General features: G+C 38.6%; 2 protein-coding genes and 5 long non-coding RNA genes across 10 annotated transcripts; 3 read left to right on the forward strand and 4 right to left on the reverse strand.

Moving 5' to 3' along the window:
- Window positions 1-21: 21 nt before the first annotated feature.
- LOC135338795 (uncharacterized) lies at window positions 22-991 on the forward strand. The gene is made up of 2 exons (XR_010395767.1): window positions 22-163; window positions 803-991. It is a non-coding gene; the product is annotated as an uncharacterized LOC135338795 (long non-coding RNA).
- Window positions 140-2213, reverse strand: LOC135338791 (uncharacterized). Its single transcript, XR_010395762.1, has 5 exons — window positions 2058-2213; window positions 1195-1407; window positions 987-1111; window positions 875-940; window positions 140-574 (listed from the first exon to the last, which is right to left on the reverse strand). It is a non-coding gene; the product is annotated as an uncharacterized LOC135338791 (long non-coding RNA).
- Window positions 2214-2485: 272 nt separating this feature from the next.
- LOC135338796 (uncharacterized) lies at window positions 2486-3231 on the reverse strand. The gene is made up of 2 exons (XR_010395768.1): window positions 3147-3231; window positions 2486-2752 (listed from the first exon to the last, which is right to left on the reverse strand). It is a non-coding gene; the product is annotated as an uncharacterized LOC135338796 (long non-coding RNA).
- Window positions 3232-3669: 438 nt separating this feature from the next.
- LOC135338784 (uncharacterized) lies at window positions 3670-4475 on the forward strand. The gene is made up of 2 exons (XR_010395749.1): window positions 3670-4082; window positions 4201-4475. It is a non-coding gene; the product is annotated as an uncharacterized LOC135338784 (long non-coding RNA).
- Window positions 4476-4697: 222 nt separating this feature from the next.
- LOC135338781 (uncharacterized) lies at window positions 4698-7243 on the reverse strand. Its single transcript, XM_064534872.1, has 5 exons — window positions 6868-7243; window positions 6617-6722; window positions 6293-6552; window positions 5902-6201; window positions 4698-5816 (listed from the first exon to the last, which is right to left on the reverse strand). The coding sequence occupies exons 1-4, from the start codon at window positions 6976-6978 to the stop codon at window positions 6106-6108; spliced, it is 573 nt and encodes a 190-aa protein (XP_064390942.1). The 5' UTR covers window positions 6979-7243; the 3' UTR covers window positions 4698-5816; window positions 5902-6105.
- Window positions 7244-7754: 511 nt separating this feature from the next.
- LOC135338788 (uncharacterized) lies at window positions 7755-16853 on the reverse strand. Its single transcript, XR_010395757.1, has 2 exons — window positions 16710-16853; window positions 7755-7900 (listed from the first exon to the last, which is right to left on the reverse strand). It is a non-coding gene; the product is annotated as an uncharacterized LOC135338788 (long non-coding RNA).
- Window positions 16854-18179: 1326 nt separating this feature from the next.
- Window positions 18180-21388, forward strand: LOC135338780 (uncharacterized). Of its 4 annotated transcripts, none has more exons than XM_064534871.1 (9): window positions 18180-18770; window positions 18824-18875; window positions 18929-19007; window positions 19059-19142; window positions 19201-19699; window positions 19795-19908; window positions 20041-20830; window positions 20881-21111; window positions 21173-21388. In XM_064534871.1, exons 6-9 carry the CDS (start codon window positions 19846-19848, stop codon window positions 21229-21231), a joined length of 1143 nt encoding a protein of 380 aa, XP_064390941.1. In that variant the 5' UTR covers window positions 18180-18770; window positions 18824-18875; window positions 18929-19007; window positions 19059-19142; window positions 19201-19699; window positions 19795-19845; the 3' UTR covers window positions 21232-21388. The 4 variants fall into 4 exon arrangements, with proteins under 4 accessions (XP_064390941.1, XP_064390939.1, XP_064390938.1 ...); XM_064534869.1 differs by having other exon boundaries at window positions 18185-18770; window positions 18929-18974; XM_064534867.1 differs by having other exon boundaries at window positions 18199-18770; window positions 18824-18974.
- Window positions 21389-22580: the final 1192 nt, after the last annotated feature.

The raw sequence follows: 22580 nt of genomic DNA on the forward strand, positions 1-22580 counted from the left end.
TTAGTGTTATTAAAACACTCATTTTGGAGTTGTAACAGCATGAAAATGTGCTGTACTTGCACTTTCTTGGAGTTACTGCAACTCCAAACTGTGTGTAACTTTTACAACTACACCTACAATGGTGTTATTAAAGCACTGGGGATGGGTGCTGCTGTTACTACAGGTACAGTTGTCATTGCTACTCTTCATGCAAAGCATAAAATATTGCATGCATGCTTATTGCACTTCTCGATAAGCTCATGCACTTGACTTAAATGACGTAACATAATTATAGCATGTGTATAATGATATGCATCACGATAGCATACAATAAAAGTATGAAGATATGTATACCTATAACCTCATAAAGTGTTTAATAACTACGACCACAATACACTTAGGCACCTTAAAAATAAAAAATAAAAGGGTGCCATGCAGACATGCACGTGGGTACTAAAATGTCAAAAACATAGTACAAGAGTTTCATAGAATGAGTCTACTTCATACACTTCTTTCTCTACGATGACGAAGTAGTTCATTGATCCAGATTCAATAGCACTTTTTCTACCTTGAACGAACGTTGCATGTCATCCACCTGCATGTATATATTATGATGGGATAAGGATGGGGCTCACAAAAACAGTAGGCAGTGATATAAGTGAGTAGGAGACAATTATTCAAATAAGCCGAAAGCCTAACACTTTAACAACTGTTGTCACCTCTTCCAAATATCCAGTGTGCATGCATTACTGTGTATAATTATATAATTATGTATGATGACAGGGTTATTCTCGTTATAATAAGCATATACCCCCCCACACAGGATGAATTCAAGGGCAACAGAAGAATCTGTTCTCAAGTATCAAGTATTTGTAACTGTTTATGCATTACATACGTGGAGCAGCAGCTTGACAAATATCATTTGTACTGCATCCTTCTTCTTACAGTATTATCTTCAGAACTGAATAAAAAAAAATGTATGTTTGAAGATATGGGTTTCTATTTACCATTAGATTGTGACTGCACCAGTGACTGCATAGTCTTCAACCAGCTCCTGTAGCTTAACATTGTTCTCCTTTGTTCGAATTCTTTCCAATTTTCCTCAAAAGTAAATCTATATAGGTATCTTTTCCTGTAATTTCAAAAAATTCTATTACTACTGCAAACATTTACAGCTATATGCTTGAACACAATAATGATTAATAGTGAACTTACATAGACATAATCGGTCAGTGGTGGATAGAAGGTAAGTATATACGCACATCTGTAACTGCTGGTCGATCATATCACTCCTGATAGCACCTTTGTTACGCTTTGTTTTTGGACTATTCCTTTTAAAGAGCAGTGGTTTATCTTTGGACAGATGTTGAATCTCAATTTGCGACGCATATTCTTTAACCTCGTTTAAATAGCTCGACTCCATGAACCCTGCATGAAAAGAGTACCTATAGCTCTTACGATGCGATAATTTTGTAAGAAACAACCATTATCTTGTTGTCATTGGAAATTATAATTGGAAGACAAAAATTATAATTATGATGATTTGTATGCAAATGTAGATACGTGCGAAAAACCAGTCTGACAGGAAAGTGTTCCTAACGCTCAACATACATCTAACTGACGGACACGTGCCCACAAAGCCCAACATATCAGACTGACAGACAAGTGCCCACAAAACCTAACATATCAGACTGACGGACAGCTGCCCACAAAGCCCAACATATCAGACTGACGGACAGCTGCCCACAAAGCCCAGCATATCAGACTGACGGACAGCTGCCCATAAAGCCCAACATATCAGACTGACGGACAGCTGCCCACAAAGCCCAACATATCAGACTGACGGACAGCTGCCCATAAAGCCCAACATATCAGACTGACGGACAGCTGCCCACAAAGCCCAACATATCAGACTGACGGACAGCTGCCCACAAAGCCCAACATATCAGACTGACGGACAGCTGCCCACAAAGCCCAACAAGAATTATTATATAGTTACAATTATAGTAGTGAGTAGTAGACTTGCAGTCTGTCTATGTCAAGCTTTTTAGCACAACAATGGTTTTGCAGCAACTTACTCTATAGTTCCGAGTCAAAGCAGTGTGCCATCTTGCAGTCTAGTACATCTAGCAACTTAGTCCATGTAGTACCAGAGCACAGTACAGAGCTAGAGTTCCGAGTAGGCCTGGCGCCTTCGTACAGTTAAGGTGCACGCAGCTGTGTGCAGAGACTCTCATGCAGGCAGCTGTCTATCACAAGGTTCACGTGAGATCAGTGCTGCATGTCTACCACCCACGATTTTGTTTTGTTTATGTAGTCTTGGCTACCCAGTCTGTGCTCCGGCATCAATTAATTATGATCATATCATCAGTGTATGCCCTTGCATGGAAGAGGGGAGGGGTGGGAGCAAAGTAAGAGTTAAATTTGCAGGGCAACTGTACGAGTAGAAAGAACACACTATAAGCCAGCTACTTTGCTAATACAGGATGTATGATTTTTCAGACGATTGAATTGTTAATAATTATTGTTGGGCATTAATTTGTCCGTTAGCGTGACATGCACATAGTCTAGTCCTCAATAGATGTTGCAACTTCAAACACATAGTTACAGTAACTAATAATGATAACTAGTACTGGTTCATCACATAAGTTCAGTATAAATACTGAATAGCTAAAATATTGCCGGTATACTTGAAAAGTGCACTAATTTTTTCTTGGAAAGTTCCTCACAGGGCCGATTGTTCCGTCATCAGTACAAGTGTGCTGCTTCACCCCTGTATACATAATTACGCATGTGATTAGAATTTATACTGAATAAGTATAATAAATAAGGTGACTATAATTATAATCTACTTGCATGCTTGAATACAAAGGTATAATAATTATACCAGATTCAACTATTTTAATGGAACGGGTTTGTTACTATATAAGCAACTATTTATTTACACATGCAACTACATGAATCATTATAGACTGGCCTTGATTTGCATGCAGGTGATTTGTAGAGGTGCTTACATTGCACCATGTATAGTGCTACAATCACACAATTCTTATTTGAGTAACACCATCTGGTGTATAGTTAGAGTAGTATGATTTTAACAACTAGGTAAGTGCATGCACAACACTGTTTAAAATGTTCCACAAGCACTTTTAAGTGTATAATAGCACCCTTTATTGTTCTAGTAACACGTAGCAGTTACGACTGCACTCTTAGTGTTGTGATAGCACCATTAGGTGAGTGTTGGCATAGCACTTTGGGTGCTATTGTAACTACGCATTTTTAACAGTGATATGACTCTCACTGTTCCCCCCCCACAGAGGGTTCTTCCTGCGAGCATCGACAGTGGACTTCCCGGACAGATAGCTGGGTATCGACGCGTACTCTGACGTGATTAAACCAATCATCTGCATCAGTGTCCATGGAGATATGCCCCACCCACTCTGTGAGTCTCCACCTATGTACTGGAGAGTGCATAGCAGATACTAACATACTTGTGTTGTGTGCTTAGATCTTTAATACGGGCTGTCTATATACTAAATAGAATATAATTATGCTTTCAATTCCTGCGTACATTGGTGTGTCACGGTATTGATGTTAAGAGATTCGTATGTCTCTTGTCATTGATGTACTATTCTGGGAATCTCTCTACTATGATCAAACAACATGATAATCATCGACATGTGCTCTTAACCCTTTCCCCGCTTTAGCCGACTATAGTCGGCATGGCTACTGATAAATTTCAAAAAATCGTTGTGCACACTGTGTTGGAGCTATGCACACACTGCAGGTACCAGCACATGCGCATTGAGCTGCTCTTCCTTGTGGTATTTTTAATATTTTGCTTCGAGGTACGGTTCGATCAGAATTGTCGAAAGAAAAGTGACCGTTTTATAATTGCTACAAGATCTTTGTAGTACAACCTCAGGGAGGTTCTAGGGAAGCTAGAGAGTGAGAATATAGATGCCTATGGCCTTGTAGAGTGAGAGGACAGTGACTGGGATCATAGCTAGGTAGGAAGCTTCCTTTCAGAGGTCAAGCTAAAAAGAAAGAGCCTGAGAATCCTGAGGAAGACGCACTTGAGGTGGACCATCTTCCTGAACCTGGTAAGTCACTATAGAGTAGCATTTGTAGTCTTGATAGCTTCACTATAGGTTTGTTTAGGCTAGTTAGTACAACAGTGGACATCATGAGCCACCATTAAACTTATAAACCTGTGTGTAGGTGAAGAAAATATTTCCCGGGAAAAGGGTGTCTGCCGATAGAACCTCAAATACAAGTTTCTGCAGATCCTGATTGAGTCCTGAGTCAGCCATGTCACCGTGAGAACATTCTGAACACTTATATCATGTGTTCAGTCACTTCGTAACATCACACAATATTGTTTGTGTACATAATTATAAATTTTTGTTAACAATTGTTATTTGTGGGGTGGTGGTTGGTTGCTAGGCAACAATGATGATTCCATGAATGCGACAGGTCCGGTTCTACCTGTGGAACTTTGTTACAAGTGTTTTTAATATACGGTTCATGAGTTATAAATTTTTTAAACAAAATATGCGAATATTCACTTTTAATTAAAGCAGGGAAAGGGTTAATATTATTGCTCTTGTACGTACTTTGTCTAGATTCTACTACTAATCTATTTCAGTGTGAGGCCATTGACTTATTTTATGCCTCTATGTGTAACGTTGAGTGCTATGTTAACAACACTCTCTCAACTATTTTGACTTGGTCTCAAGATAGCCCATAGAAACCCCTCAAACAATAACTATAGGCTGCTTAAAGTTCAATAAAAGTGTCTCTTTGGGGGGTCCTTTGTTTCACAGTGTGTTTTTTAGTTATTTACATTTTGGGGGTATGAACAATCAGCACTTTTTTGAAACTGCTTGTTCACATTGTAGTGGATTTGTGAGTGTTGTTGAGTTCAATAGTGTCATTTCCTGGGACCCCAGTTATACCTTGGTGCTCAATACTATTCAAATTATAGGCCACTTTTTTCTTCATAATTACATCAACAATCTGTGGTTGTACTGATTTGAAAAATTTATCAATACATGGGTCCCTAGATTTATCATGGCCCACGTGTGGGTCCTTGGTTGACAATGAACTGTGCGAGTGAAGACCAAGGACCCACACGTGGGTCCTTGGTATGTTAATAAATGGTGCTGGTGAAGACCAAGGACCCACGTGTGGGTCCTTGGTTGACAATGAACTGTGCGAGTGAAGACCAAGGACCCACACGTGGGTCCTTGGTATGTTAATAAACGGTGCTGGTGAAGACCAAGGGCCCACGTGTGGGTCCTTGGTTGACAATGAACATAATTATGCTAGAGTACATGCATGCATGCAAAGTTAATAAGTTAACAGAAGCAAGTACAACACTAAATAACTGTTACACAATGTAGTTCAGAGGTATTTTTCGTATCGAGTCTTGAGATTTTGAACCATCGACCGTGACAATCTCATCGCATCCGTGAATGCTACGGTGGTTAAGATACAGTCAACCTTCACCTCCTCGCTCCAGACAACCTTCCTTTGCTTGCATACCCGCCATACTCCAGAGTACGAGCCAACGTACCAGTCAAGCTGAAGGTGGTTTCCATTCGGGTTAATAGCAGTTACCTTTCCAATCAGTGGAAACTTCTCCATTGAGTATTTATCCAAATACACTGCTACAAATGCACCTACTTGAGGCTGGACTACTTCAGGGGGTTCTGCTGCACCCAAGGTTTCAATATCTATTTCAGCTGGACTGGTATATTGGCTCGATTGTACTCTCGTGGGTTCACCATCTGCTGCAGACTTGCTTGTGGGGCTCTGGTCTTCCGGATTTTAATCTACACAGAAAAAAATTTGTAAATACCTAGATATAGAAATGTATAGCTTCAAAAGCTACGTATAATTATATGTAATAACTCTCACCTTTTTGGAAGGAGTTTTGTCCTTATCAAGGAGCTTTGTCAGGTCTTGACCTAGCTCCGGGTTGGTAGTCACCTTGTGAGCAGAAATAATTGATGTTGAGATCAGCTGGTGTATGTCCCACGTGATAAAAGGAACACTGGACAATTCGTCAATGGTTTCGATAAACTCTTCCCAATGACTCCACGCACTAGAACACAACCAGGGTCAATACTTCTTCAGATCACCAACAAATCGAGGAAGGTCGAGTTTCCCTAATTCGGGTGTCATTAAAGTAGGCTTCTCCAAACAATCAGATATTTCCTGTTAGGAACATATAGAGCTCTTTATTCAATTAGTATAATTATGCATGCATTAATAATAATGTATTACTATCCGTACAAGTTAGTCTAACCTTGATAATTTTCAAGCCCGGTTCAATCAGGACCTGATTTTCCACCTCTTTGTTGGGTTCCCATGGATCAGTTGACCATTTCTTGTAATGCATCTCTGCATGTCCAAGACTGTCTTTCGTGAACCTAAAAACTCCATACTTTGAGTGCCCTTCAACCCCATTTAGATATGGCTCTAAATACGCCTTGAAATCCCAAACTCCATCAATCATTTCTGATGTTGGATTAGGTGTGTAACTTGCACTGATGGCTGCCAGAAGCCCTGCATTACAAAGCAGAAGAGGTAGCTATACATCAACCAATTTAATCGTTTGAAAATTGCTTACCTGGGATTGACTCACAACCTCCCCTCCGTATCTTGTCACCTATTCTTGAAAATAGTTGGTCCACGTCCTCGTGCGTGTGCCCGACGGGTAAGAAATTTATCTGAACCTGTAAATATTAGGATTATATGGAAGTATAATAATTATAAGCAAGAGTATAGAGATTTAGGACTACAATTATTCATTATTCAGAATAATTATAGTCGTTATCTAAGTACATTCATTTAGAGTGCATGGTGTACAATCTGACAAACCTTTTTGAAGATGTTGAGCTCCACAAGCATAGAGCAGAAGGCAAGAACATACTTATTCTTGTTTTCTCGGGCTGTGTTGTCCATTTGGAGAAATAGGTTCTGAGGCAACATCTTCTTGGTACGAGCAAAGCTCAGTAGAACCTTCAAAATGATTGTAATGGTCAAATTGCTGCCATGTGGATATTGAAGTAGATCAATATATGTGAAAGCGATTTTCCCATGAGGACTTTTCGTGTGGGCAAGCACACCAGTAACGTGCGTCCTTAATTTCCATAGACTGGACTGTGATTTTGCAATTAGGCTGGTCTAGATCTGTGGAAGGTTTGTCTTTGCCTGGTCCATGCCATCAATGATCAATGTCAGAAATTTTGTTGGTTCCGATCTTGATTTTTCCCTGTGGTGCTGGTATTTTCGACGTTCTATCCTGTAACGTTAACACACAACTAAATTTATTGCCAATAGTATGAGGGTGTTTGCATTGAGTATATAATCTCAATGTAGAAACTGGGGGTTACCAAACACTCCTACTTCAAACGCTCATTATATACACTGTAAAAAATGTAGTGTGCTGAGCACACTTATGGTTGCCATTGAAGTGTGGCCAACACACTTGCTACACTTGAGTGATTTTTATAGTGTGCTGGGCACACCATATAAAAGTGTGAACAAAATAAAGTGTGTGTAGCACACTATTCACGTAGCAGAGAAAGTGTGCATGGCACACTAGCACATGATATGCACTAGTGAAAATTAACATCATTGATTTATGGAAGTTTTGATCACGACCTTTTCCCTAATTTGGCAATGATCTTGATATCTCTTTCTCAATGCCTGTGATATTTGTATACATGTATAATTATTCATGCTAATCCATAACATCAACAAGATACTTAAAATCATAATTATAGTTTTCTACTTATACAGAATCAACACGGATCAGAGAATGTAAAACATGACTGTGCATAAGAGATTGAAAGAAAAAGAAATGAACTGTTTTGAAGCCCAACACGTCTTAGTTCCTTTCAGCCATCCACTGCAGGGGATAAAAAACAACAACATCTCAATACTAACCCATGATGAACTGATAATCAGTTATTTTGATAAAAGTGGAGTATAAAATAATTGCTTTTCGAGTGTAAAAGCACTGATATACAATTAATGCCCTTGAGCACATGCTGCTTTGGTTACAAAGCATTAGTATAATTCTGTAAATAAGGAGGCAGTTCATTATTACCTGAGGCGCTGCTCTTTACTGATAAGCGTAAAACTAATAAATAGGTAGCGCTTTAGCTAGCTAGTGCAAAGCTACCGTAGAGGTGCCAAAGCTACATAATATTAGTAGATGGTCCTTGTGCAGCTGTATATATATAGCAGTCTACTGTGTCGATCTGTACATGTTATAAATATGCTAATAATTATTGATACACAACTAATCATGATAGTACCCCAAGATTGTGTAAATACCCTAACAAAGACCAGCAAGTAAAAGTGGGCTTACTTGATCTGCAAAAGGATAGCTAACAAATCCAAAGTCTGTACGTGTTATGGACAAAAATATGCTAATATTGATACACAACTGATCGATAGTACCCCAAGATTGTGTAAATACCCTAACAACGACCAGTAAAAAGAATGAAATGGCAAAAGTAAAATTAGGCTCACTTGAAAGATGGTTAGGAAGGCCTATCTGTAAAAGGATAGCTAACAAATTCAAAGTCTGTACGTGTTATAGACAAAAATATGCTAATATTGATACACAACTGATAGTACCCCAAGATTGTGTAAATACCCTAACAACGACCAGTAAAAAGAATGAAACGGCAAAAGTAAAATTAGGCTCACTTGAAGGATGGTTAGGAAGGCCTATCTGTAAAAGGATAGCTAACAAATTCAAAGTCTGTACGTGTTATAGACAAAAATATGCTAATATTGATACACAAATGATAGTACCCCAAGATTGTGTAAATACCCTAACAACGACCAGTAAAAAGAATGAAACGGCAAAAGTAAAATTAGGCTCACTTGAAGGATGGTTAGGAAGGCCTATCTGTAAAAGGATAGCTAACAAATCCAAAGTCTGTACGTGTTATGGACAAAAATATGCTAATATTGATACACAACTGATAGTACCCCAAGATTGTGTAAATACCCTAACAACGACCAGTAAAAAGAATGAAACGGCAAAAGTAAATTAGGCTCACTTGAAGGATGGTTAGGAAGGCCTATCTGTAAAAGGATAGCTAACAAATCCAAAGTCTGTACGTGTTATGGACAAAAATATGCTAATATTGATACACAACTGATAGTACCCCAAGATTGTGTAAATACCCTAACAACGACCAGTAAAAAGAATGAAACGGCAAAAGTAAAATTAGGCTCACTTGAAGGATGGTTAGGAAGGCCTATCTGTAAAAGGATAGCTAACAAATTCAAAGTCTGTGCGTGTTATAGACAAAAATATGCTAATATTGATACACAACTGATAGTACCCCAAGATTGTGTAAATACCCTAACAACGACCAGTAAAAAGAATGAAACGGCAAAAGTAAATTAGGCTCACTTGAAGGATGGTTAGGAAGGCCTATCTGTAAAAGGATAGCTAACAAATCCAAAGTCTGTACGTGTTATGGACAAAAATATGCTAATATTGATACACAACTGATAGTACCCCAAGATTGTGTAAATACCCTAACAACGACCAGTAAAAAGAATGAAACGGCAAAAGTAAAATTAGGCTCACTTGAAGGATGGTTAGGAAGGCCTATCTGTAAAAGGATAGCTAACAAATTCAAAGTCTGTGCGTGTTATAGACAAAAATATGCTAATATTGATACACAACTGATAGTACCCCAAGATTGTGTAAATACCCACACAACTACCAGGAGCACATTACAGAAGGAGCAGAGCGTCTTACCTCGGGAATCACATCTCGTGTATGTTTACAAAGCATGACCTTATATGCAAAACCGCTAAGTGGATCTGCGGGCAGTGCTAATTGAGCTGACGGTGCACTTTTACCACAATAAAAGTGAAAAGCAGCTAGCTAGCTATAGGCCTGGTAGTAAGCTCTGTCTTCTAAGAACCCTAGTGAGACTCTCTACTGCAAAAACAAACGCCTAGTATGTGTTAGTCTAGGTCTAGCAAACTTCTCTGTATAAAGTGACTGGATATGCTCCTCTTCAGAGTTTTCTGTACCTTACCAATGACAGTCTCTCCCATGATGTATACCATCATCCATAAGGCCTAGCTTTTCGTTTTGGCTCGACCTAGCTCTCCTCCTGCTGCACTACATACAAAATCTGTTCTTAATGATATTTACAGGCTGACCGCAGTCTGTAATTTATACACACAGTACTTACACACAGTACTTATAAGGCAATGCGGCGTTTAGGAAGACACACAAGATGTGATTTCCAAACCCATGTACAGTTAGACGCTCCTTCTGTACTACTACTAACAACAAAAGTATCTTAGAATACACAATTAAACAGACTACTAAGCGGGTTCATGACATGAATTACAGTACACACTATCAGAGGCAGAAATAAAATGTATGCATGGACGATTGAGTTGCAAAAAACATGCTGTTCTACAACCTATTAACAGCTGCCTTTTTTTAAAAAAACTATTGTTCAAGATGTCTGAGAGAAAATGGCTATGCCCATCCTGTCATCAGTTTGCTGCTACAACACTACTTAGAGTTTTGACTCACATCAAACAAGTACATTCTTTGGAAGCAGGTTTTCATGTAACATGTGGATTGAATCAATGCCCCAAAACATATGACAACTTCCAAAGCTACAGGAGACATCTGTATTGCAAACACAGTGACGAACTCCATCCCACAACCACCAATCCTGATCACGAACACATTGAACAAGAAGATGACCATGAATTCCTGGAGCCTGCTGCAGACAAAGAAGAAAACTCAAGTACAGTTCCAGTGTGCGATAGCACAAGACAATCGGCCCTATTGCTATTGAAAACAACAGTAAAGCACAAGGTGTCAAAAACCTCACTAAACGGAATCATTGAAGATGTTTCGATGTTTTATGAAGAAAGGACACAGTCTCTGCAGAGTCAGCTAGGTTGCTTACTTCAAAAACGGGGTGTTGAATTCGACAGTGAACTTGTTGCTGTATTTCAACAGCCACAACTAACAACACCATTCTTGGAACTCAACACTGAGTACTTACGACATCAATACTACAAATCACATTTTGGTTTCATTGTAAGTTAATATACCATGTATGGCCATAATAATGTTATAGGTTACATGCACAGCGGGTGTTGATGCCAAACATGAGGCTACTAGATCGAAATGATCGACTATGATTGTTGCTAAAAGGATGCCAAAGTTCAAAGTCTATAAAATTTATTGCAGCATTTTTTCTTACTTTTGCAGCTATAATGTACCAATAGCTACGCACCGTTCTCTCTTGAGATACCTCACTAGCGCATTATAAGATTGAATAACTAACACCCAATGCAGGAGCCTGTTGAGCACAAACTGGATGTTGGGCCAGCAGAGACAAACTCCAAACATGACTATATATATCTAATTCCAATTCTTCAGTCATTGCAACTCCTGCTTTCAGACGAATTTATTTTGCATGAGGTAAGCATTATGACGAAATGTAATTGTACAATAATAGTATTACAACTTTTAGGTACAACGTGGACATGAACGCTCTGATCACCTACTAGGGGATTATTGCGATGGGACCTACTACAAATCACACCCACTTTTCATGAACAATCCGGAAGCACTCCAGCTAATCATCTACTACGATGATGTAGAGGTTTGCAATCCACTTGGGTCTAAAGCTACGAAACATAAGCTAGGTATTGTGTTTATTATACATGTTACTTGACACCCTGTCTGATAAAACGAACTACACAGCATTTTTCTATTATTGCTTGGGCAACGTGCAACCAAGGTATCGTTCTACTGAGAAAAGTATTCAGTTGCTGGCTATAACAAAGTCATCTGTACTAGTGAAATACGGGGCAAACTGTATACTGACACCAATTATGGATGAGATAAAGAAACTAGAAGTAAGTTTACTATAAATTATGATGCCTTCATTGCTCACAACAATAGAATGGAGTAACCCTAAACATCAATGGCAATGAAGAGCTCTTGTTTGGGACCATTACTTTAGTTCCTGGAGATAATTTAGCCAGTCAGTACCTTGGAGGATACAAACAGTTTTCGAGGGCGCTGAGAAAGTGTAGACATTGCATGGCAGTCAATGAAGACATGCAGACAACTGTAAGTACCTTATACTAGTTTTGTTTTAATGTTGGTTTGCAATCACAATTTAAACACCTGCAGTTCCTGTCAGAAAAATTCCTCCCAAGGACCAGACAGACACATACAGCACAGTGTGCCACTCTCTCTGGGATTATGCACGAGCACTATGCTACCACCTACGGGGTGCACAGGGATTCTATCCTGAACACATCAGACTACTTTCACGTAACGGAAGGTCTTGTACCCGATATAATGCATGATGTGCTTGAGGGGGCACTACCACTAGTTGTGAAACAAATGCTAAAAGCTTTTATGGCGAAAAAGTTGCTAACTCAGGCACAGGTGGAAGAGACAATGGAGATATTCCCATACAAAGGAATTGATGCAAGAAACAAGCCAACACCTTGTGCAAAGAAAGTGTTTCTAGCAAATGACCACTCCTTAAAGCAAACAGGTAGGCAAGTTATTATACATAATTATTTCTATAATAATAAATGTTCTTTGCTATATAAGCATCACAAATGTGGTGTTTTGGACGACTGCTGCCACTAATGCTCGGACAAACCATTCCCGAGGGAGACCCACACTGGGAAAACTTCACCCGCCTACTAAACATAGTGGACATCCTTTTTGCACCAATATGTTCAAAAGACTGGATTGCTTTTCTACGAGACGAGATTAACTGGCACCATCAATCCTTCAAAGATCTATACCAGTGCAACATTACACCAAAAATGCACTACATGGTACATTATCCTGATATGATATCAAGGTAACGTAGCAGTTGAGCTAAAATATCAAATATAACTATTAAGCAGGTATGGACCGATGGTTCACTATTGGTGTATGCGCTTTGAGGGACGACACGGCTTCTTTAAAGATCTGGCACATAGAGTAAAGTGCTTTAAGAATGTAGCGAAGACTATGGCTTGTCTAAACCAAGAACAGGTGTGTTACCAGATGACTTCCACCTCTAGTAGAAGTATCTACCATAAAGAGACAAAAGTTGGAATAAGTAAGTTGTACAGAAGATACCTATAACAGAAACCTTAACCCTATCCAACCATTTTTATTCCATTAGCCACATTGACTCGCACAAGCGAGCTAAACTATAGCACAGTTGTCAAGGAGCAACTGCACTTCGCCACAAACGACACTATTGCTACAAGGTAGGTGTAATAAACACGAATGCGTAAAAAGTTAACTCTTAATTTGACAGGCTCTCATGGATTGAAGTCAATGGCATAGTCTACAAGCGTGGAACTATTGTTGTTATTAAATCAGAAGAAATTCCTACATTTGGCCTGATAGAGGACATACTGGTTTTCTTAACTGACGAGTTCTACTTGGTGTGCAAACTACTCCATACCGAGAATTACAGCAACCACTATCATGCTTACAAAGTCACTGCAGCATCTCCAACTGAGTACGCAATCTCGACCCCAAACAATTTAGCTGATCACTACCCACTCTCAATGTATGAACTATTAACTGATTTTTATATTCCCTTGAAGCACCAGCTTGTATAATTCATTACACAATAATTCATTACACAATTTTAACATGAGATTGTACTAGTACATACATTACATAATTAATACATAAGTGCAGCCAGCTGCATTCTGCATGACAACCAGTCAACAATTATTATTATTATGGAGACAACAACAGTACTCCTCTCTCACTCGAGCAGCAAGAAGCTTGTCACCATTCCAAATTACGAGGACTATGAGTACCTCGAACAGGAGTTTTGGAAAGTGTTCAAAATTGACCAGCAAACACAGCAAGAAAACAAAGTTTTGTTTCAATGCTACAACAAAGAATGGGAAGAGTTTGTAGACATAGAGGACAAGAAGGACACTGTGAAGCACATGGACAAACTAAAAGCAATTCTTGTGCCCTTTCAACCTGCAAAAAGAGTAAGTATACCATTATGTTCATGCAACCTTTAGGAAAGTCTTTTCTCTTGCATGCTATTGTGACACTGCTATTTGGGTTAGCTATTATGCTAAACTGCTAATAAAAGTTTTGCTATTATAGGGGTTAGAGGAAAACTATTTAATAAATACAGGTCGACACAACTGGGCTGGAAGGATGCCAAGAAACATCGGACTCAACTACATTGCTGCAGGACTCAACTACATCATTGCTCCAGGACTCGACTACGTCATTGCTGCAAGATTTACAAGAAACATCGGACTCATTGCTGCAGGATTTACAAGAAACATCAGACTCGACTACGTCATTGCTGCAGGACTCGACTACATCATTGCTCCAGGACTCGACTACGCAGGATGTGAGTACGTCGAGTGTTAACGACCAGCTTGAGCCACCAACGAAGAGAAGGAGAGTGCAAAAAAGTTCAGAGGACAAAATTCCTCTACCTGAACCCTTCCCACTGCCAAAACACTATCGGTCAGACGTTGAAACAACTCTGGAAACAGGAAAGATGACGGCAGAGACAACGTCAGCCTTTATTACCTCGATTAAAGGTGCTATTTTGGTGTACAAAAAATACCCAACAGGAAGAGACCTCGAAATGGTGGCCAAAACCATAGTAAGGAAGTACAAGTTTCTTGCCTCACCAGTTGGAACACCTTACGTAAGTAAATATGTAATTCTATTTCTGGTTTGATACAACAACGTTTTTGCAGGGAGGAATCGTTATGAGCCTTCAAAACAGATTTAAGGAGCTGAGACGTACACCCACAAAAAGAAAAGAGTCTTCATCAATTCAAAAGGAGGTTATTAAGAAGCCTATGATACTGAATAAAGTGGAGCTTTTCCCAGGGGAGGAAGACGTGTCCCACGAGCGTCACACCAAAACTCTGAAAGCAGAATACAAAAAACCAAAAGAAATCCAGAAGTGGTGGAAACACTCATGTCGAGGACATTCCCGAAAAGAAGGAATGGCATGAAAAATCAATCTCAAACCCTCGAAACTATTTTTAGCAACTACCCTTTTCTACAGCAAGGAAATGAGGTACAAATAATCATTATCTAAAAATCTAATCACGCTATTACTGATACAGCTGATGAGGGAGCTAGAAAGGATTACAGGGAAGTTAAACGCAAGGGAGGAAGTTGCACTGGAATGGCAAGCTATTGCACCTCGAATAATTGATCAGGCCAACCGGGAAACTTCCAGAAAAACAGTAGAGCTGTCTCTAACACATTCAAACACTGAAGGTAAATACTTGAATTTATAATCAAAATATTGATTAATTTGTTATTATCACAGAAGCAGAGATTACAGCTATGGCAGTTCTACCAGCACTACTACCTGACCCTAGAACAAAGTGTGACCCGAGCAAAATACTCCACATAACACAGGTACTTACTTACAACAGTACTGTAATTTATGTAATTACCAAAACTGCCCTATTTGTTTAAGAGCCTGGAATTTTGATTGCTTATCACTTCCTTACTTACTGTATATAATAATTATAGTACCATAAAACCTCGATTTAAGGCAACCTTCTAAATATGCGACACTTAGATATTTCGCCCATAACTATCACTTTTTTTGTGTACATTAAAACTTACATTAAACTCTAAACAAAAGTATCTCCTTAAATCGAGGTTTTATAGTAGGTACTTCAGACCAACTATATATACCTCACTCACAGTTGACAAACACAAAAACCCTTGTAGAATTTATTTAAGTGCTACATTGGGGTTCTAAAAGGTGTGCCACTCAGAAGTGGAATTAATTTTCTGGCACTCAATTGCTTTTCCTACGCTAAATCAAAAGTGGCTGTATTATATTGCAGGTGATAAAGCTTTTAACAAAGATTGTGCTTTTTATATAATTATTACTGTTCCCTACTACTAGTTTAGACTCTTTTTGTCAGTTCTATCAGACTTAGAAGCCAAAAGGCAGTGCTTTAGTTTACCGGGTGTTAGCCATGGACACCCAAAAAATATCTAGATACGCTGTTAAAGCATTGCCCATTGTACGGCCCTACGGCACTATTGTGACTATAATATTTTTTGCACTATTGTACTATTGTACTCAATTGCAAACCAAACAAAATAATGTACCGTATATGATCAGGAGCTGCGGCTACTAACTAAATGTTTTGTTTTGCTGGAAGGGGAGGCTACAGTTCGAGAAAGGCCACTGTTCAAGAGCGGCGTTTATTAGCTCTATAGCTAATTCAACAACTTTTAGTTTGTCATCATAAACTTGAACTCTTGTCATGAGGAAGTCCTAGCTTGTAAAGCAATAACAAGTTGCTACCTGTACCTATAGTAGCTACGAACATGTATATAGCTAGCTGATAGTATTAATATGGCTGGAAATGTAAGTTCACTGAGGCTACTATTTGAGAGCGGCTACTAAATGTTTATACAAGAGCGACCTCTAATCCGGTATATGTAATTGTTCCTTGAATATTATTCACACTTACAGCACGCAGTCAGTCAACATAATTTTTGCGATCGAAATAAGCACACTGAATGCTACTTGAGAGACTAAGTGCTTAAATGAAGCAAACACTGGAATGGATAATTATCCACAATTATAATTATGCCTTGACTCTATTATTATACAAATTATACAGTTGATTAGGTCAAAACTCACTTTATATATTGTCATTCAGTGGTTTTTGTCACTGTCATATGCACCAGCTTATTTGTTCCATCACATGTTCACGTTCACTTCTATAGTTAGTTCCAGCTTCTAATTTTTATTGAGACCATGAGGGAGGAGTGGGCTTTAAATGAAACCCACACATGCTGGAAACTGCGCATGCTCAGCAACATTACACAGTCATGCATGGTACACTGATCTCTATAATTATTATAGAGGTAATAGCTAATGCATTCACTGATATTACTCTGTATAATATATATATATATACTTGCAGAATGTGGATGTAGAGGAAGCAATTGCGGCAAAGAGTCAGCTTGAGCCGTACCTGCTGTTGGTCCAGGAGGACCATATCATCTTTTTGGTCATCGACAACAAAATACTGGACCAAATCCAACCCCGTGACTTACCGTTCTGCCTAATGGCAGCATATTATGTATTTAATATTCAATATCCTAAAGCTTGTCATATGTTTTATTCCTTCCTTGAAGTATTTGTACTGAAAATGGAGCCTGGTAAAGCTAGTACAATTAAGCATTTTTTGGCCAGGCTTAAAGCATTGTAGACTATTTTTTATACGTATTATTATCTATACAGTATAATTATTATATATATAATCATACTCATCTCTAAACTTTCGACACCATTATTATATTTATTTGTGTCAACTGCATGCATGCAGACTCATGCTGTTATATATAATTATATACTCTAATCCGCTTGTTCTCATCTTATATATTATTATTTCTTATTATCCTGTTCAATTTATAGAATTTTATCTGTGAGAACGTTTATGTTATACTTGCATGCATGCATGGATGGATCCATGGCTACAGGGGCGGCTGGGTCAACATAAATATATGAGTGTGCTCAGCACACCATTAAAAGTGTGCCCATCACACCATTAAAAGTGCGCCCAGCACACTCATGAAAAGTGTGTACAACGCACTCAAATTAAAAGTGTGCTGAACACACCAAAAAGAGCGTGCAATACGCGACGGGCCTAGCACACCATTTTTAGTGTGCACAGCACACTTTTTTTTTTACAGTGTATATAGTAGTGCCACAGTGCAGATTTTATTGCAATGGACTTACTCGACTTTAGCCAGATGTTTTTTTAACTCTTGGTCAAGCAGAAGTTGCTTATCTTTGTCCAGGCACTCTCTCTTTTCCAGTTTCAATTTGACACACGTATCACACTTGGAAAATCTGTTTTCCTGCATATTCAACATTCTTGGGACACCTCAAAAAGAGGATGGTCGCTGACCCCTCTGCTCCAGGTGCATGCCCAATGGCAGTTTTGTGTACAAGTGTTAACAATTCTGGAGAATTTAAAGCTAAACACAAGAACGTCTATGAGTACGAAGTCCTAGGAGGATTGCATAGCTTAATTTGCAAAAATCAGTTGGCAACAGAGCATCCCGATAACCCATACTACACTGCAAAAAATTTTGTTTGAAACTACATTGCATAATCATTTTAACACTATTCTTAAACAGTTGAATCAACTTAATATTTAGTAAAATAAAAAGACAACGTTAAAATAATCAGTATATGTGGTTTTAACTTAAAATATTGTAGAATCACACAATGTCTTTTATTTCTACAATAATTTACATAGAATCTATTATCGATATCTTAAATCAAACTAACAAACTCATTTTGATTAAATTATATTTGAAACTCTATCATGCAGCATGTTAGAATACAATATATAAATTTAGATTTAACAATAATAATAATTATTTGTTCTAACACAGGCACACATATAATTATATGCAATCAATATTTTTAACAATCCATTTATAATAGCATGAGTGATGTGAAATTATATACAGTCATGAACATGGAAATGTACAAGTTTGCATAGAACTATAGATATTAGAGGACCTAGAAACTAAAATGAAATTGTGGGCGTGGCTATGCTAAGTCTAAGATTGCGCATGCTCAGTAGATCTAGATCTGTGAAACCATGTGCTCCAAGAAAAGAGAAGACACCCTTACTGGACATTTGCTGCTATAAATCTGACCGTGATGATACTTCTGTGAGAGGTGAGGGACAGACATGAAGTGTTCTCAACAGTGTAATTATAAGGCTTTAATAGGTATGACTGTGACTACACCAAGTGGATGATGATACTTCTAGTTCTGTGAGAAGTGAGGGACAGACATGAAATGTTCTCAACAGTATAATTATAAGGCTTTAATAGGTATGACTGTGACTACACCAAGTGGATGATGATACTTCTGTGAGAGGTGAGGGACAAACATAAAGTGTCTAGTTTTCTGGTGAACACTGTCACTGTCAATATACCTCTAAGCATATACTTTTTCCTACAGAAATTCCTTAAACTGGCAAGCTTGACATGCGAGAACAAACGAAACAAACAGACGAATGGATAGAAGTGGTTGGATATCCTCTCGGTGATTGATAATACACGGTAATAATTAATATCAATAACAATGATGTATTTACTATTAGGTGGACTCTGCGTGGTCAAGAGTGATCGGTCTGCTATACTTGTGAGTCCAGTATGTTACACCAAGAAGAACTATTCCTTGGGCTAATTAATTTAAAACTGTCCTTCTAATTTAACATTGTATACTATTGTCTCACTCAGTTGTCACGAACGTTTCCTATCACTATTTTTGTATTAACATGTTATTTATTGAATTGAATAATAATTGTTATACCGATTCATTTGTAAATCGTTGTTTTAGGAATTTATTTAGCTATAATGAGCCTTATTTATTATAATAAGTATTTTCTTAATGGTTGTTTTAATGTATGGCTTAAGTATAAAACACAATAGTTTTAACCTAGCAATAATAATGTTAAAACTACATTAATTTTTTCTGTAGTGTACACAGTGGCTCTTGCCGATGTCTACGTCGGCCTCAGTGATGAAGAATCACTTGGCCTTGCTTCAAGGCACAACGACAATTCGCATTTTGTTCACCAAGTTACACACCGCGATCTGGTCAGTAACTAATATAATTATTGTTGTGATAGTTTTGCTTTACAGCCAACCTTTTACTTTTACTTAATTAACCATGTGTATACATGCATGTATAGGTAGAAGCTTGTCGCTCTCGACTATATGCATTGAATGACATAGATCTCTCGATGGAAACCCCAGCCCAGTCGCAAGATTGGAAAACCTCTTGCGAGATGGCTATTGTCCCAAAGGTATGTATAATTGATTAAACTTAAGACTCAGGAGCACAGCTTGTATACTACTTACAAATGCACATAACAGCTGTTTTGAAACTATAAGAATGTAGGAAATGAGTATTATAATAAGTTATATATACCTTGCAGGATATATCCCACACACATAAGGATAATGTATTCTCTCAAGCCAGCTTACGTAAGCAAGTGTGGGACCTGGTAGTTCAGGTAAGGGACCTGTTCAAGCAGTCGAAACTAAAGGCACAAAAGCTAAGAATGTCGACACTATTACAGAAGCCCGAATTTAAGCAGAACTACTTGGCACCTATTCAAACTCTGCCAATTAGCGATCAGTGTTTACTACTGCAAAAAGTGATAGCTGGGGAAACCTCTCTGATCGAGCTGCAGACTGCTGCTACTCATTTAAAGCTGAAAGCAGCTCTGAAAACAGCATTTGCAAAGCTAACAAATGTTGAGTCATGGGATCAAGCTATTGACAAATTTCCCGCTTTTGCTACTGACGATCAGCTGAATCGATTTCTTGGCATCGACATTCGAAAAACAATTCCGAAAGCTTTCGTTAGTTTCTGCCAGCGGGCAAAAAGCTATTTAGCTGACGACGCATCACCAGCTTCCAGTATTATCGTCAATGGTGCATCTGTGAATGTTTTGGTAACAGATATTTCAGTAATTTCGGGAAATATGATCAGAAAGGCAAACCTGTCTTTTGAAGGGGCCCACCTAGTTATAACATCACACAGTGAGAATATGGAGAGTATCGCATACACCATAAAAGAGATCAATGCCTTTTTAGGTTGTTACATGTATGTAGTTGCCTGTGTATGTCCTTTTGACGCCCAACAGACAACAATGAACACATGGAGGCGTACTTTTGGAAAAGCTGAAGTGCTGTTTTTTGCTAACACCAGTATAGCAAAAGGTACGTACATTCTTATCATACAGTAAAATTATTTAATTTTGTCTCTACAGCAAGCACCACTACATACCTTACATACCTTACACCCTGCGTGGAGGCTGTAGTTGTTGCTTTTTTCACCCCGGCAGTAGACGCTTCAGCCAAGGAGATGCTAGACTATCCACCCAATGACCACAGACTAAACTTTGTAGATGGCGACTCAGCCTGTCTTTATGAATATCTCATTTCTCACTTGTGTGTGGCTGGGTCTACGGTGCTAGACATTACTAGCGGAAATGAGAAAGGTACGTATGGTATTTTTAGTATACCTTGCTATGAATTAATTTTGCATCCCTACATATACAGAGCTAATAATCGTACACAGCCGTTACTCTGGGGAGGAATATAGTACCGTCTCAAGATAACCAGCAAGCTATTTATCGGAAAGTAGCATCACTGCTACCTGCAACTGATACTGCTTAAGTGCTATTTATCGGCTACCTGCAACATTGCTTAATTAAGTTCATATCTTAGTATTGTTACACCCCATTATACGTATGACTTTAAGGTTAGGGTTCAGCTATGTCCATTGCAATGTTGGATTGTGATACTTGCAATGTTGGATTGTGATACTTACATGATTAATTTCCTGTGTATAATGACTATGGATCTTCAGTTTCCGGCCTTTTTTCAACCAAGGTCTCACACGTGGGTCCTTTGTTGGCGTAACAAAGTAAAGTGTGGGTCCTTTGTCGGCGCAACAAAGTAAAGTGTGGGTCCTTGGTTCAACCAAGGTCTCACACATGGGTCCTTCGTTTGCGCAACAAGATAAAGTGTGGGTCCTTGGTTCAACCAAGGTCTCACACGTGGGTCCCCGGTATACGTTTGAGGTAGAGAGTTCAAAAAGTTTAAAGTGTAAAGTTTAATCAATGTAATTTTTTAGTACCTTTGTTGTGAGCTGAAATCATGTACTAATATTTTTAATGCTTAATGTTTGACACCTTTTCAAAGTAGAGATATTTATGGGACCTTTGTTGCTATGTTCTTCAAAAGGTAAAAAGAGTGTGTATGAAATGTGGTTTACCATCAATTTCATGGTTAATTGTACCACAAACATGTCTATTTCAATTCAAAAAGTAGTTGAGACCAAGTCAAAATAGTTGAGAGAGTGTTTAACACTCCCCCACTTTCAGAAATGTTGTGTTTAAGATCGCGTCAGTGGATGTGAGCAAGTTTGAGGTGTCTGGTCGTTTCCTGGGCAGGCAGATAGAGAAGGTGGAGCTGGTCTTCCAGGTGAGGGGGAGCAGTAAAGGGAGTACTAATATGATTTTGTGTTATGTAGAATACATGCATTCTTTGTCTTATACCAGTTGAAGTGTTTCACTGCCCTCACTTCTCCCCACACAGGACCTCCTTCAGCTGCAATACGAGGGCCTGGCAATCATGAAGATGTTTAGAAGATGTTTGGGAGGGCTAAAGTGAACGTTAAATTGCTCATCTTCCTCATAATTATATGAACAAAAGGCATCAGAACATTAAATTGGATTTTCACTAGCAAAGTGCTTGCATGTGTTCATTGACAATTTACTGCATGTGAGCATTTATCCTTATTACCAAGGAGAAGCCCTTGTTATGTCTTGAGGCGTAGCCGCACGAGGGATACAGTAAAGCTGACTGTGTGTGTGTGTGTGTGTGTGTGTGTGTGTGTGTGTGTGTGTGTGTGTGTCTGTGTGTGTGTGTGTGTGTCTGTTATTGTTCATTATTACCAAGGAGA

This window comes from Halichondria panicea, chromosome 7 (genome assembly GCF_963675165.1).
Source record: "Halichondria panicea chromosome 7, odHalPani1.1, whole genome shotgun sequence".
Lineage (NCBI taxonomy): Eukaryota > Metazoa > Porifera > Demospongiae > Suberitida > Halichondriidae > Halichondria > Halichondria panicea.

Coding starts and splice junctions, on each gene's coding strand:
- LOC135338781 (XM_064534872.1), bottom strand. CDS start 6,978: ATGTTGCCTCAGAACCTATTTCTCCAAATGGACAACACAGCCCGAGAA. Junction 6,553..6,616: donor AGGTTGTGAGTCAATCCCAG/GTAAGCAATTTT, acceptor TTTGTAATGCAG/GGCTTCTGGCAGCCATCAGT. Junction 6,202..6,292: donor CGGGCTTGAAAATTATCAAG/GTTAGACTAACT, acceptor TGTTCCTAACAG/GAAATATCTGATTGTTTGGA.
- LOC135338780 (XM_064534871.1), top strand. CDS start 19,846: ATGGAAACCCCAGCCCAGTCGCAAGATTGGAAAACCTCTTGCGAGATG. Junction 19,909..20,040: donor AGATGGCTATTGTCCCAAAG/GTATGTATAATT, acceptor TATACCTTGCAG/GATATATCCCACACACATAA. Junction 20,831..20,880: donor TAACACCAGTATAGCAAAAG/GTACGTACATTC, acceptor TTGTCTCTACAG/CAAGCACCACTACATACCTT.